General features: G+C 35.0%; 1 protein-coding gene across 4 annotated transcripts in view; it reads right to left on the bottom strand.

Annotated features, from left to right (window-relative positions):
- Positions 1 to 15,967, bottom strand: part of ZZZ3 (zinc finger ZZ-type containing 3) — a 118,268-nt gene that overhangs the window by 52,353 nt on the left and 49,948 nt on the right. For 3 of the 4 annotated variants that reach the window (XM_043460927.1, XM_043460925.1, XM_043460926.1), the window contains one exon: positions 11,254 to 12,809. The exons of the other annotated variant lie outside the window; for it this stretch is intronic. In XM_043460927.1, coding sequence (XP_043316862.1) covers positions 11,254 to 12,758 — 1,505 coding nt within the window. In that variant the 5' untranslated portion in view covers positions 12,759 to 12,809. The remainder of the gene's footprint in view (positions 1 to 11,253; positions 12,810 to 15,967) is intronic. 4 annotated transcript variants of the gene reach the window in all.

Genomic DNA, 15,967 nt, shown 5'->3' with positions numbered 1-15,967 from the left:
GAATTTCAAATTCTTAACAGGCAACACACCTCAAATATAAGCAAACTGCCTATCTGTTAAGATATCTGATCATTTCACAACAACTTCAAAGGCAAGGATATGTCTTGTCATATTTATTTCTAGTATCTACTCAAAATTATTAGTTTGTACAGAGAAAGTTGGATAATACCATCTGATAAATATCTTCAAATAATGAGACAGAAACACATAGACCAGGACACATATTTTCTTTCAAGTCATTCAATTCAATAGACAACACCAACCAAATTCTCATCATTCCATATGCCTTTCAAAGCCTACTGGCAAAACTCTAGATTGTAAAAATACATCTGAAGCCATATAAAACATTCTGATCATACCAAACTTGTAAGTCTGTTTTATAATACAATGACTTCCTATCTTTCGGTCTGGTGTTAAAAACTGAGCTTACTTTTTTTACATGGCCATGTAGAAACATTATTTTAACCAAGCACTTTGGTCAACCATTCCTGATCATGAGACACGCCCTTTAACTTCCCACACCCTGCCATTATCTTTGCCCAATTTCTAAGTTTAGTGAACTATGTGAATGATTTTTATGTAGGTTATTCATTTTTTCTTTTGAAAATTTAAAGTTTAGATTTAAGTAAAAACAGGGAAATCACTAGTATTCATAAATTCAGAATCTTCAAAGTCAAATTAATGGTATAAAAAAATTTGTATGAAAAGCACGCCAAATTTTTCTCTGACATTTTCAAACTGGATAGCCTTGAAATTTCAATGATACCTCAATCAACAAGAAACCCATGGATCCCACAAAGAGCATGAGGTTTACTGCATGGTACATGTTTACAGGAAACAATTTCCTATGAGAGAGTTCACAAAGAGTAATTAATCAGTCATGGGAAGATAGGAAAGATTTCACAGAGAATATGATATCTAAAACTGAGACAACCTTCTCCCTTTGCAGACAGAGCAAAGAAGGTAACCAGGAAAATGGAAATAATAGTGAACTAGAGCAGCCATTAGGCAAAGAAGACAGGGACATTCATTTAAGAAACTGACCATTAATTTCTGTTTTCTCATTGTTAGTGTATAGGAATGCAAGGGATTTCTGTGTGTTAATTTTATATCCTGCAACTTTACTATATTCGTTGATTAGCCCTAGTAATTTTCTGGTAGAGTCTTTAGGGTTTTCTATGTAGAGGATCATGTCATTTGCAAACAGCAAGAGTTTCACTTCTTCTTTTCCCATCTGGATTCCTTTTACTTATTTTTCTGCTCTGATTGCTGTGGCCAAAACTTCCAAAACTATGCTGAATAGTAGTGGTGAGAGTGGGCACTCTTGTCTTGTACCTGATTTTAGGGGAAATGCTTTCAATTTTTCACCAACTCCTGCAGCTCAATTTCAGAAAAATAAATGACCCAATCAAAAAATGGGCCAAAGAACTAAACAGACATTTCTCCAAAGAAGACATACAGATGGCTAACAAACACATGAAAAGATGCTCAACATCACTCATTATCAGAGAAATGCAAATCAAAACCCACAATGAGGTACCATTACACGCCAGTCAGGATGGCTGCTATCCAAAAGTCTACAAACAATAAATGCTGGAGAGGGTGTGGAGAAAAGGGAACCTCTTACACTGTTGGTGGGAATGCAAACTAGTACAGCCGCTATGGAGAACAGTGTGGAGATTTCTTAAAAAACTGGAAATAGAACTGCCATATGACCCAGCAATCCCACTGCTGGGCATACACACTGAGGAAACCAGACCTGAAAGAGACATGTGCACCCCAATGTTCATTGCAGCACTGTTTATAACAGCCAGGACATGGAAGCAACCTAGATGCCCATCAGCAGACGAATGGATAAGGAAGCTGTGGTACATATACACCATGGAATATTACTCAGCCATTAAAAAGAATTCATTTGAATCAGTTCTAATGAGATGGGATGAAACTGGAGCCCATTATACAGAGTGAAGTAAGCCAGAAAGATAAAGAACATTACAGCATACTAACACATATATATGGAATTTAGAAAGATGGTAACGATAACCCTATATGCAAAACAGAAAAAGAGACACAGATGTACAGAACAGACTTTTGGACTCTGTGGGAAAAGGCGAGGGTGGGGTGTTTCGAGAGAACAGCATCGAAACATGTATATTATCTACGGTGAAACAGATCACCAGCCCAGGTTGGATGCATGAGACAAGTGCTCAGGGCTGGTGCACTGGAAAGACCCAGAAGGATCGGGTAGAGAGGGAGGTGGGGGGGGGGATAGGGATGGGGAATACATGTAAATCCATGGCTGATTCATGTCAATGTATGACAAGACCCACTACAATGTTGTAGAGTGATTAGCCTCCAACTAATAAAAATAAATGAAAAAAAAAGAAATTTAAACTGAGAAAATTTCAAAAAAAAAAAGAAAGAAAGTGACCATTAATAACAAACAAATAAAGCTGACTCCACACTGGTGGGAGAGAAAACTATGGTGAAGAATAATTGAAGAAAAATGTGAGTACATTTTCCATACTAAATGAAAGACCCTACCAACTAAGTAAAAAGATGGTGTTGAACATTGAGTATGTGTGGAGGAAGCAATGGTTAAATTCAACTTCAGACATGTTCCACTGAGTTATTGTGAAAAATGCAAATGGTATCTTATAAATGGTCCAAAGTTCAAGAATAATCTGACTGGAGATACAAATTTGAAAATCTATCAATATATAGATGGTAATTTCACAGCAATGAGAATGCTCAGAGACAGCATGCAAAAGAAGAAGAAAAGTAAACAACTAAAGCCTGAGCAGGGCCAAAAGTAAGGGGAAAGGCAGAAAAAGAGAATTCAAAATCATATATGTATATATATATATATGTATATACACACACACACATGTATACACATATATGACAGACATATGTGAAACAACAGAATTACAGAAATCAAATCATGTCAATTTTACAGATGAGAAAACTGACTACTATAGAAGTTAAAGACATTTACCCAGTTCCATACTACCAGTTTAAAATGGTAATGGAAGGGGATTGGAGCACTCCTCAGATCGAGTTTAACCTCTCCAAATAATTTACAAATAAAAAAAGCTTTAAATACTGAGATTTTAAAATTAAATGACTTAACATTTTTAAAACACAAACATTTGGAATTCCCTGCCAGTCACATGGTTAAGACTCCATGTTTCCAGATCTCACATGCTATGAAGCACAGTCAAAAATAATATAAAATAAAAAATAATAAAAAATAAAAATATAAATATCACCTGTCTGGTAGCTTTACAAAAAAACTCTAGTTATGACATAAAATATTATATTTGCTGACTTTAACTGACTCTTCACATTCATTTATGTTTTGAAGTTTATTAAGAAGATACTTTAGGTTCTGATTTCAATCTTTTTTCACTCATACTTCCTACCCTCATTGCCAATAAGCTACCAGGATGACGCTTTCCCCCTAATGAAAGTTTAAACATAGCAAAATAATTTATGCTCTTAAACATTCTGAGACTTATTCTTTAAAATATGATCAAAATACTCTTAAAAATTAAGAGGAAGGATAACATGAGACAAGTGAAAAGTAGCAAAGATAAAAAGAGCTGAGTCAGTTTTTCAACTTAAACAATAAAAATTACAATACCACGAAAAACCAATTTCTGAAAAATATTCTACATTTAATTTTATTTCAGAAAAAAAAATATACAGAAACTGGATTAAATTGATGGTCATAAAAAAGGCACCCTGGTTTTCTGAAAGTAAGTATTAGTTGCTCAGTCATGTCCAACTCTTTGAGACCCCATGGACTGTAGCCCTCCAGGCTCCTCTGTCCATGGGATTTCTCAGGCAAGAATACTGGAATAAGTTGCCCCATTGCCTTCTCCAGGGGTTCTTCCCAACCCAGGGATCGAACCCTAGTCTTCCAAATTGCAGGTAGATTCTTTAAATGTCTGAGCCACCGAGGAAGCCCTGGTTTTCTGAAAATATAATACAAAAAGTTTGGTCCAGCAAAAAAATCTGAAATGTCTAAGAAAAATAGTTAACTAAAATCCAGATATATTACATTATTCCTTAATTATTTACAGTTACCATTCTAAACCTAGTAAACAATGTTTCGCGTGTTCTTGGATGTCACTTTCTCTTCTACCCATTCTCCTGAGCTATATCTGAACCAGAAGCCCACTTCTTTACTTCTGCTTCAACCATAACAACACCTCATCAACACAACTAAAACATTGTCAAGTTTCTTTTACCTTCCTTCTTCAAACTGTTATTACTCCAATTTCTCTCATACAAGCTTCTTAGAAAAAGTTCCTTAAACTAATTAATCATATAGCTAACAACTAGCCCTCACTGTCAAAGGAGCATCAACAAAAAATAACTTTCAGGGACTTGTCCAGTGGTTAAGAATCAGCCTTGCAATGCAGGAGACATGGGTTTGATCCCTGGTCAGAGAACTAAGATCCCACATGCCACAGGGCAACTAAGCCCACGTGTCAGAAGATCCTGTGTGCCACAACTAAGATCCAATGTTGCCAAATAAACACATAAATAAATTTTTAATTTCTAAATGGTCAAACTGTAGGCTTGGGGTGAAGGTCGTAAGAAGAAAAGATACCTAATGCATGTGCTGTGCTCTGCTTAGCTGTTCAGTCGTGTCTGACTCTTTGCAAACCCATGGACTGTAGCCCTCCAGGCTCCTCTGTCCATGGAATTCTCCTGGCAAGAATACTGGAGTAGGTTGCCATTTCCTTCTCCAGGGGATCTTCTCAACCCAGGGATCGAACCCAGGTCTTCTGCACTGCATGCGGATTCTTTACCATCTGAGCCACTAGGGAAGGACCTAATGCATATTAAAATTAAATCAGAGACTTTCAGGACAGAGTAGCTAACACTGAATACCCTTCTGCTATACATAACTAGAAAACTGGAGAAAACATAGAAATAATTAGACAATGGGCAATAGGCAGTGCAGAATCACGACCTGTGAGAGAGGGCAAACAAAGGGGCTAATTTAAAGCCCTAGGATCACACTCACTTTCTACATGGAGGCATCATGAGTGAGGCATCATGGAACAAGATGGGATCTTGATGAGCAAAAAGATAAGAAAATACAGTTTGGGCAAACTAAGGCAGCTGGAATTTGTGGGACAGAGTACCAAAGAAGAAGCAAAACAGAAAAAGATGCAACACAGAAACCTAGAGTCTTTGGCCGAACATAAAGCTGCTCATATAAAATATGATATTCCATAGGACCAAGCAAAGAGTAACTACCAATGTTTTCACAAGGCTAGAGTCAATTAGGGTTTCAACTAGCCAGAGGAAAGACCTTTTTTAAATGAGACACCTGGAAGGCCATAACATAGAAGTGAGGCTAAACTTGATCTTGAGCATGGGTTACCCTGAACTTCCCCCTAACAGAGCTAAAAGCATATAAGCCTATTAAGATCAGTCTTATCATCAAGAAAACTACCTGCCTGTCAGATCAAATTTCAATACTTTTTAAAGAAAGAGAACAAAATCCAGACCCTCAACAACAATATTACTAGACACATGAAAATAAAATCATGACACACTATAGAGAATTCTGTCTACTGAGAGAACCATGAACAAATTATTCAATCTCCTCTAACCACCTGACAAATTTCCTCTCATTAAAATCAGAAATTAAAGAGACAAGTAGAAGCAGCTTTCCGTCATAATGAAAAGGAAATGTGGTAGATACATTCCACTGATGAAAGAAGGAGGTATTGATGTTTGACAGAAAACAACAAAATTCTGTAAAGCAATTATCCTTCTATTAAAAAATAAGTTAATTTTTTTAAAAAAAGAAAGAGGGAGGAGTGGGGAGGAGAAATAGAAAGGTCACAAAACAGATCTTCCCACTTATTACTATACGTTATAATACCTGATGACAAATCACAGATACAGTATACAAGGTATAGGCTACTAATATGTAAAAATACAACATCTTCAGTCTACTATAAAAATTACAAAAATAAAGCTCTTGCAACTAAAAGCTAAGATTCAATTAGTCTCAAATAAATGATAATTACTTTAGATGGGTTTCATTACTATTGACTACTGTCATATACAAAGAAACAACTATTATTTATTCAAATTTTAGATACCTGGTAACCTACATAGGACACAGCCTCCAAATCAGAAGACGCAAACAAGAAAATACACAATTTTTTTAAAAAATTAACTAATGATTATTTACTCATTCGAAAAGAAACTGCTTAGTCTCTCTGTTAACAATCATGAGACAATTCTGATAAGCTTGGTTATTCTTATTTCCAAGTTTAAAGAAAGCTAAAAACAGCCAAAATGAATGGAAAGCTGAGCTACCAGAGGAAAGTACCATCGCAACACAAGTGATTAATGAAAGTCAACAAAAATTTAAAAAAGAAGAAAAGCATAGGAAGCCAGAGAAATTAGAAAAGAACAATGAAAAGAAACCATGTTATAAAAACATTAAAAAGCAAAGAAGCCCAAATCATTTAACCTAAGTGAAAACAGACCTATTCTGGCAGTGATGCCAGAAAAAGTATTACCACATAACCTCTGTCAGCAAAGATGACCCTAAATCAAAAAGAACAGATTAAATAATATTTGAGTACAAATATACTTGAATTATAGGCAGATAATTACTTTTAGATACCATTGACATTAGTTGAAATAAAAGATGTTGGTATTCAAAGGAAAAGACAAAGAATTCACTGAGTATCTAGCTAGTCAATGGCTTACTCCACTTACGACTGAAATAATTTATACTGAGGACAGTTATCTCCCTTCTCCTATCAATCTTTGTGTCACACTACTGTCCCATTTTGGCTCTTATAGTTCATAGCCTTTTCCCACGAGTTTTCCCTCGTAACTTTTGACTTACACCTAATTGCACTCTAAACCACCCGCCACAAGTTAACTTTTGCAAATTATCCAAATCCTCTATGTAAAATCAAGTTGCAGCCCTTGTTTTATTTCCCCAGTAGCTGGTAGCTTTCCTTCACAGACACACTAACAAAATGTTCTTCAAAACAACGAACATGAAAGCATTTCATTCAATGAACAGGTTACTTACCTATAAAGCTGATTCTCTGATAAGTAAAACCAAATAATTATGATATATTATGGAGCTTAAATTTAGGCTAACAAATTCTGAAAACTGAGTATCCCAGATCTGTTCCACGAGTATTCTCAACCTAGAAACCCCCAAAGTCCATGGGATAAATCTTTATTAGATGAGGAAACCAAGTGTAGGTCAGGCTGTCAATTAAAAGACTGAAGTTCTAACCTCATTTCTCCCTAGAATTCATCATACTTTAAATAAATAACCTAAAAACTTTAACTATGAGTTAGGAAATAGAGACTGTATACTGCCACCTATGCTGTCTACTTCCAAGTTGTTGTGGCTGTCAAATGAGAAACTAGATGGAATTACTTTACAAAATATGAAACACAGTACAAATGTAAAATTATTTTATGCAGGGCAGGATGACAACTCTAGTGCTTTCTAAGCAAAATCCATCCTTATTCTTGGGAGTTTTCTGGCCCTTCAAGAGAAATTACTTTGACAAACAACAAAAGTAATGTCAAAGAAAGTAGTGAATCTAGAAGAACTCATGAGAATTTTCCTGTGTAGCTTCTGAAACTGATGAAATATCAATTGATTCTTTATAAGCACTGTGCAACAGTAGGACATATCATAATTATTTAGTACATTAATGTTTTTAGAGAAGCAAGTTTGAAACTATAATTCTTGTAATATTAATATAATTTAAAAATGATTCTGACCTGGAGACTACATGAGCAATACTTAGAAGAGCAAAAACTGTTCTACTCTTACACTTTAAAATTATCTAGAAACTTAAAAATAAATATTAGCAATATTATCAGTAAGCTAAATCTTTTCTAAGACCTCAAAAAATCTAGAAACCCTAAATGTGATCTTTACCTCTATCTGTTCATAAAAGCATACATGAAGCTAACCAAGGCCCTTCAAATACAATTTTACTTAAGTATTCTTGTATTGATACAATGAGAATTGAGAAGCAACTGACCAAAATCACATTTTCATTTGAAAATTTATTTTCCAGTGAATTGGAAGGAAATCTCTAAACATTAAAGCTCAGGACCATTTGAAACTATCACAACACTGTTAATCACTATACTCCAATATAAAATAAAAAGCTTAAAAAATAAAGGCCAGGACCTAAAATCTTACATATCTACTCTCCATAGGACCAGAATTTTGAAATTTAGATGTCAGTTTCAGTGCTTCTGATTCAACATCAGCAAAAGATCAATTACCCAAAAGAGCAATCCACAGGTAAGCACGTGATCTCAGTCTGGTTATTTAGGCCAAAAAGAGGATCATTAGGTATTATCTGCCACTAGACTCTATCAACCTTGAAGTGAGAGTGTCTTGAGATAAAGTACGTTTCTTTTTGATCTTCTATCCCCTAATCTTTAAGGCATATTCTAGTAAAATAATCCACAGCTGGAATCATGCCAGAGAAGAAATACTCTTTAGTCTCTTGCTCACAGTGGAGTTCTCCATTTGAAAAAATAAATATATAAAAGCACCTATGGGCTTATGTGCTGGAGAAGAGGGATGGCATCTAGGGAGGAAACAGGGCAAGCACCCAAAACATCTGCATTTATGGCCCAATTGCCATGAAGAGGGTCTAAGTCTAGGACTTAGACATACAATACCTTTTCAAACATTTACAAGTGACTAATGACCCTATATGTGATACCCTTGCAAACAAGATAAATTATAGGATGAATGCTAAAAGTTTGTTAATTAATTAATATTAATTCAGAAAACTGCAACTTGAATAAATAAGAGTTATGGCCTCCTGGCTCCAGACAAAGAACTAGATCACACTCCGTGTCTTCTATTCATAATATATTTTCGAAAATGGCTATCAGGAAGTCCTCACTCCCTACCAGTGGAGTCTGCATGTGCAGGAGGACAGTAATCCATCTATCCCCAGTGTCTTTTTTTTCTTTCCCCAAAGTATCTTTTAACAACATTTTCCAACCGCCAGAAATTTACTTGAGAACTCAAAGTTTTTGACAGGTATCGTGATGCTATTTTAACAATGACAATTTGGGTAAAAAGAGTCAAAACCAAAATATTTAATCTAACCATCTCTTGATTCTAGATAAAAAGCACAGGAATAGGGATTTTAATGAAAGAGATTACATATGATATGATCAAGCATCACCTCCCAATTTTCCTTAGATTATCTTTAACCAAGATGTTAATCAAGATGCTCCCTCTCCATCTCACTTCTCCTGATTTGCTTCCTTTGGGGGAAAAGAGTTAAAACTAAAGTGTCAAGAGGTGCTATTTTCAAAAGATCTGGGAAAAGGCAAAAAAGCTAGAAGGAATGATTTCTTTTGCCCAAAATCATCCAACAAGGCACTAATTTAACTTGAAAACACTGTCCTAATAGAGCAACTATCCTCCAAATTCCAAAGGACTCTCTATCTTAAGCAACCCATGAAACCGTATTGCTCTCATTTTCACAGGTTTAAGAGTATGCACCTCACTCTTCAAATATTATGGCCACTATCTTTAGATAATTGTTTTTATAGGAACATCATTCTTCAGAATCACTAGAAGAGCATGTACCAAAAAAGTAACAATGTTTCAAAGGGAAAATACTTTCCATCTTAATAACCAGCTAAACCTTATGAGAGTAACTTTTTTAGCAAAGACACAATAAAAAGCAAAAAATAGAATTAATAGGTATCATTTTGAAAGTATGCATACTTCCTGAGCTCTTGGTATTTCCACAAGACATATACTCTGTTTCCTAGTGCCTGCAGAAAAACAACTCTACTTTTGAAAACTGATACATGGGTACTAACGGCAAGAACTCAACTCACCTCAAATTGAAAAAAACTTCACTTAATGAATTGTTTTTTCACCTCACAATGGACTTCAAACATTTCAGGTACATGAAAATGCTAATAGTTCCACAAAATAAGTAAAATGCTCAGACAAAATGTTCTATTAAACACAATATTAAAATGCTATTTATAAAGAAAACATAAGGAAATTTTCAGAAAAGAGATCTATGCTAAAAGACTACCATGTTCTCAAATACAAATCTGAACTATTTATAAGGCATGGTAAAAGATTATTATATTCTACAAGCAGGATTTGATCCTTTGATTCAATATATAGCAGACTCTGACAACTGACAGAACAAAAATATTAAAAAGGTTCCTCAAATAAGTACTTTTACACAGTCTAGATAATCTGGTTGTGATAATAATTCAAAAGACTATTCTGGAGAAGTAAAACTGATTAACTCATATTTAAGTCTGTCTTTTACTGCTGCTGATCATATTTATGATAAGCACTTTTGTTAACTGTTCCTTTCCTGATTTAGACAAAGTTAGCTCCAATTCCTTTTGTGTTACTGCCCAGAATACTGCATAGAAAATCTAAGCAAAACTGTGATAAATCTGGACAGTGAATTCTTCATTTTAAAAAGTACCTTTATGACAAAGTTGAGAACAAACAGTATTTTAAGATAGTCTCCCTATAATTTAGAATTAGGAAAAATCTTTCTCAAACGCTTTATGTAAACTATAGAGTAGACTGACTCTTGCTAATAAGCCAATTACAAGATACCATTAGCTGTCACAGTACTAACAGTAATACTTCTCTACACCACAAAAGTCAATGATGATGCATAAAGCACATTTTTTAAATCAAAAGTTTTAACTGGAAATTGTAAGTAACTAAGATAAATGTAGATTTGTAGCCTGACAGATTTGCCTTATTTGGATGATGTCTATGTACTCATTCATTATTCTACATTATATGGAAGGCATATATAATTCATAATGCTCTATAACTATAAATCAAAGTGTACTGGGATAACTAAAGAGGTTTCCATTTTATAAATTAACTCAAATGATAAAAAACTTATTAAAAAGTAAAACACTATCAACCATGTTTCCACATGTCTAACTGAGATGTGTGAAATCTCAAAACTAGGAAATCACACCACCATTAAGAAGACTAATAAGGCTGGATTTTAGTCTCTCTTTTTTTTGAAGATTTTTTAAGAGCTGGGAATATAATTGTGTGAAACCCAAAATTTCAGTTAAAAGCATTAATTTTAGCTATAATAAAAATGCTACAGACATTTACGAATAGACACTGGAAACTTAGGGAATAATAAACAAAGCAGAATTCATGGTTACCATATTTACACATACTCTTTGTTGTGTTTCAGTGCCACATGATCTGATTCAAAGTAATAAACATCAGGGTCATCATCTTCCTCTTCCGTAATGTGCGGATTGGCACTCTCTTTGGCAGATGGCAAATGTCCAATATTGAGTCTTGCCTCTGAGGATGGCTTACTTAGTCCTTCACTCCCGTAATTTTCAGAGTCACAACATACGCCTTTTTCACTGTGAGAAACTTCACCAGGATTTGTGAGAGACTCACTTATATTATCACTAACAGTTGCATTTGTTTCACTGGGATTGAGATTATTCTCCTCAAATTGTCCATTTTCTCTGCAAGGAGAACTGTTTTTAGTGGGACTACCTCTCGTAGGGGCTGCCCTTCGTGGTGAAGTTCTCAGAGTATACCGATGTTCTTGAGGTTCTGATAAAGACATCATTTGAGTCGAAACACAGTCTAGAACAGAAGATGGTTCTGGTTCTCCGGAGACTGGCATACTCTCAAGACTTGTGTCCAGGGCATTATTGGTGCTCTCATTACACTGCTCCTTTGAGGCACTGCTATCTCCCACCACATCTACTTCCTCCTCAGAATCCCTTAAAGATGAATGAATTTCAGAAAAGGGGCCTGTAGCTGGCTCGGTAGTCAGCTGATTAACATGTTCCACAGGCAAGCAGGCAGTTACTACTTTGTGGTCCTCCAACTTGACCTGCACTTCTGAATCTGTGCAAGGCACGTTATGGTTTATATAACCGTCTTCCTTCCTACTATCAAGGAACACTGAAGCGTGGGTATCCGAATCCCCATTTTCAGCTACTGATTTCTCCTGCAACACATAGGAACCAGTGCTATTTTGTTTAGTGTTCCCATCAGGCTGACAGTCATCACAGTTTATAACAGCTGAATCACTGTCATCAACACCATTGACAGCCAAATAGCCTGTGATTTCTTCAACTACTGTAGAATCAAGTGGCCCTTCCTCACTTACATTCACCTTTTTAATTTCCCTTTTCTCACAATCATCCAGTATAAGACATCGACAAGCTCGTTTAGTCCCTTGAAACTCTGCATCATTGTCCACTACTGTACTCCTCTGTTCTACTGACTCCTTGTCTGATTTTACAGGTGAATCTTCTTCTGAACTGTTTGGTGCTTCAGATCTAAGACAACGCTTAATTCTTTTTAAAACTGGTGAAACAGGTTCTGTTTGCCTTCTCTCACAATTTTCTACAGCCTGCCTTTCTATGTTATCTTTTTCTGAAGAAAGAAGTCCTCTTTTCCTAGGGCTTACCCATGACTCTCGAGTACTCTGCTGTTTTATATCAGTAGTTCTTCCATTATTATTTCCTTTCTGAATTTGCACAGGCTCTGGTCTCTTCTTTGGTGATCTTGATCGTACTTGAGAGTGAGAAGAGATTTCTTCAGGATGAGCAATGCTACGATTCCTTAAAGTTCTACCACAAAAAGATTCATCCAAGCCGTTTAACCCCACTGTTGATCTTGTAACACGAGTAGATCGGGAAGCAGCCATACTATGGCAAGTCCCTACAATACGGTCATCATGATCCACTCATTGGGAAACCTTCAAAAACGTAAACAAAATAATGAGAAAAAGGTAATAGTTAATATCCTAAAACAAAAGTATAAAACTATAACTTTTTAATCCAGGTATAGCCAATATTAATAAATAATGTGATATAATTTATTTTATTAACATTTCCAAAAGTGTTAATAATAGCTAACAATTATAAGGCATGTAATATGTTTCAGGGATCTCTATGCTTTAAATACGTTAACTCACGTAAGTCTAACAGCAATTAGAATAAGTACTTATTGAGACTTCCCTGGTGGTCCAGGGGCTAAGACTCTGCACTCCCAAAGCAGGGGGCCCAGGTTCAATCCCTGGTCAGGGAACTAGACCCCACATGCAACTAAAACCTGGTGGAGCCAAAGAAAGAAAGAGAAAGTGTTTATTACCACTCCTACTTCATATATGAGGAGACTGAAGCACATACAGTTTAAGTAATATGTCAAAAACCATGCAGCTAGTAAACTGCAGGCAGGGCTCTAGATTCCATGCTCTTAACCTTTCTCGCTGTGTATCTGTTTCTCAGATATTCAGGAGCAAAAGGCCCAGAAAGATCTCTCTCAAAGACAGGACTTTATCTTGGTTATTAAAATAAGAATCTCAAATTTATATACCAGCTATCACATAAACTATCCCAATCACTTGTCATGTTTTCTCAAAACATTTCTGGGAGGTAAAAAGATAGGCTCTGCTCTTTCTAATTCACTCTTACTAAAACGAGTTTCAGGTCAAATCTTTTGATAACGAACTACATGGTATCTAAAAAATTTGGATTGCAGCAGAATTTTCTGTAACTAAGCAGATGGATAGAAATCATAACACTAGCTTGTACTGAATACTTGCTAAGAGCAATACAGAGCAAAGTCAAGATACCCTAGTCTCTAGAAGTAGAACTATAAATTAGCAAGTGGAAGGAAGTATTCTACAGACGATAGAAGAAAAAGGAAAGCAGCACACCTGCCAAACATACACTACATCGAAGAATCAAGAACACACATATAACCCATTTTTTCCCTCTTTGAACTCCTGAGTATATGTGTATCTCACAGTATTAATGCACACTGAGGATATGAGCAGGTTCATGTGGATGTTCTGCTGTTTCTATTGATATAATACAAACGAGCAGGAAATAGAAAATTGCCCTGTTTTATCCATCTCAATAAACTGAGTGATTTAGTGATTATTTTCCAAGGTTCTCCCAACAAGCAGAATAAAGGAGCTATTAAGAATCCAAGTCTCCATTTTTCTGCACCTCTTCTGTATGGCCTTCAAAACAAACTTTGTCACTTCACTGCCTAACTTCGAATGGAGTTCAGGATGGACAGAAAAAGAAGCCAGTAATGGATGTAGAACACAGCTGCCCAGGACCTTTTTCCTCCTCCCTTTTGCCGGCCTTCCCACAGGTTCACTCTCCTTTAACTCTCCAAACGCCATTCCAGCCCCTCTCCCCACAAATCAAATACAATCTCTCCTTTGCCTCAACTTAGAAGTATAACAGTTGGAAAGGTTATTAGGAACTACAGATACAGCAACATGCTACCACATACAAAAAAAGAGCAACTGTCTTCTCGTTCCTGCCTGCTGATAAAGCGAAGAAGTATCCTGTAAAATACATAAGTTGGTTGAATTTAATTTTGTTTCAGAGTATGGTATACTTCTAAATTTTTAATTAATAATTTTCTTTAATCTTGTAAAAGAAGATTACAAGATGACTCAAAAAATTGGACCTGGGATTAAAGTATGAAAATTTGTTCTAGAGAATTCCATAGCAATCATGTGAACAATAAACATGGAACATCAATCAGAACTTTATGTTTTTTAAAACGAATTTTTACTGTTTTGGGACTCATTTAGTCAGACCTCATGTATAATTCTCTTTAGTTAAAATCTTATTATCAAGATTACAGTCTCTCTTTATTCACAGGTAATAAACACTGAATGATCCATAAATATCTACTTTTAATTACAAATAATTTAAGTTAAACTTCAAATGATGTTTCAAAACAGCACAAACTAAAAAATATTAAAATCAATGTATTTGCTCCATGTACCCAAATCTGGAGCTTTCAAATTTGAAGATTATAGATTTTTAAATATTAAATACCTGTGTAAATATAACAAAGAAAACATAATACTTTAATTTCATAAACTTTATTTATAAAATCTAATGCAAGTATCTTTAATGCAAATTTGATTATATTCATGATTTATGGTTCAAAAATAATATTGGCAATAGTAATATTTTATAAACACACACACAAAAAACTGTTCATCTTTATTTTTTAAAATATGGATGCCAATCAAGGGCATAAAAAACTTCAAATGATTCTGTAATAGGCATTCCTAGCCCTTTTCTTTCCACACCTATCCAAATTGAAAGCAAAATTTCTGCCTTATCATTATCAATGAAACAATTCCATTATTAGTAGTAACCAAAACTACTAACAAATATATATATATCATTATAAAAGACCAACTATGATGATAATGAGGGCCTATTTTATTTCTTTACCACTCCAGTAATCAAAACACTTACAAACATGAAATATTAAAGACTGTTTTCATTTCTTTTGTTCCCTCAAAATCTTTTTATTCCATCCACAACTACAATGAAGTCCAAGTTTTAGAGTTCTCAAACCTTATGCTATTGGGCCACATTTAAAGCAAAACTGCTTTGTGACATGAACCCTTGGGCTACTTCAAACTCTTGCAACTCAGAGTGTTGACCTAAACACCTGACACTAACACAACACTGTAAATGAACTATACTCTAATAAAATGTCTTTTAAAATATAGAGCATTTTACACAGAAATCTAGTGATTCATGTTTACTGTCCTTAAAGTAAAGTATAAAAGTCTTAAAAAACAAAAAACAGAGTGGCCTGAGAATTAGCACCATGGGCATCTACTGGAAGCTTGTTAGAAATGCAGAACATCAGGCCCTGCCCTAGACCTTATCATTAATCAGATTCCCAGGTAATTAAATGTCTGTTAGATTAAGATGCACTGCCTTAGACCACTGCATCAGACAGTAGTCTGTTAAAATATACCAAGTTTCAAACTAAATTAGGCCATTTATCCTTTAGTTATTTGATCCTAATAAAAACTTACAAATAAAACCATGATCACTTTGGCTAAGGAAGCACTAAGTA

The sequence above is a fragment of the Cervus canadensis genome, chromosome 2 (genome assembly GCF_019320065.1).
Source record: "Cervus canadensis isolate Bull #8, Minnesota chromosome 2, ASM1932006v1, whole genome shotgun sequence".
NCBI classification, from domain to species: Eukaryota; Metazoa; Chordata; class Mammalia; order Artiodactyla; family Cervidae; genus Cervus; species Cervus canadensis.
The sequence above is the reverse complement of the archived record's forward strand: the minus strand, read 5'-3'. Positions and strand labels throughout refer to the sequence as shown.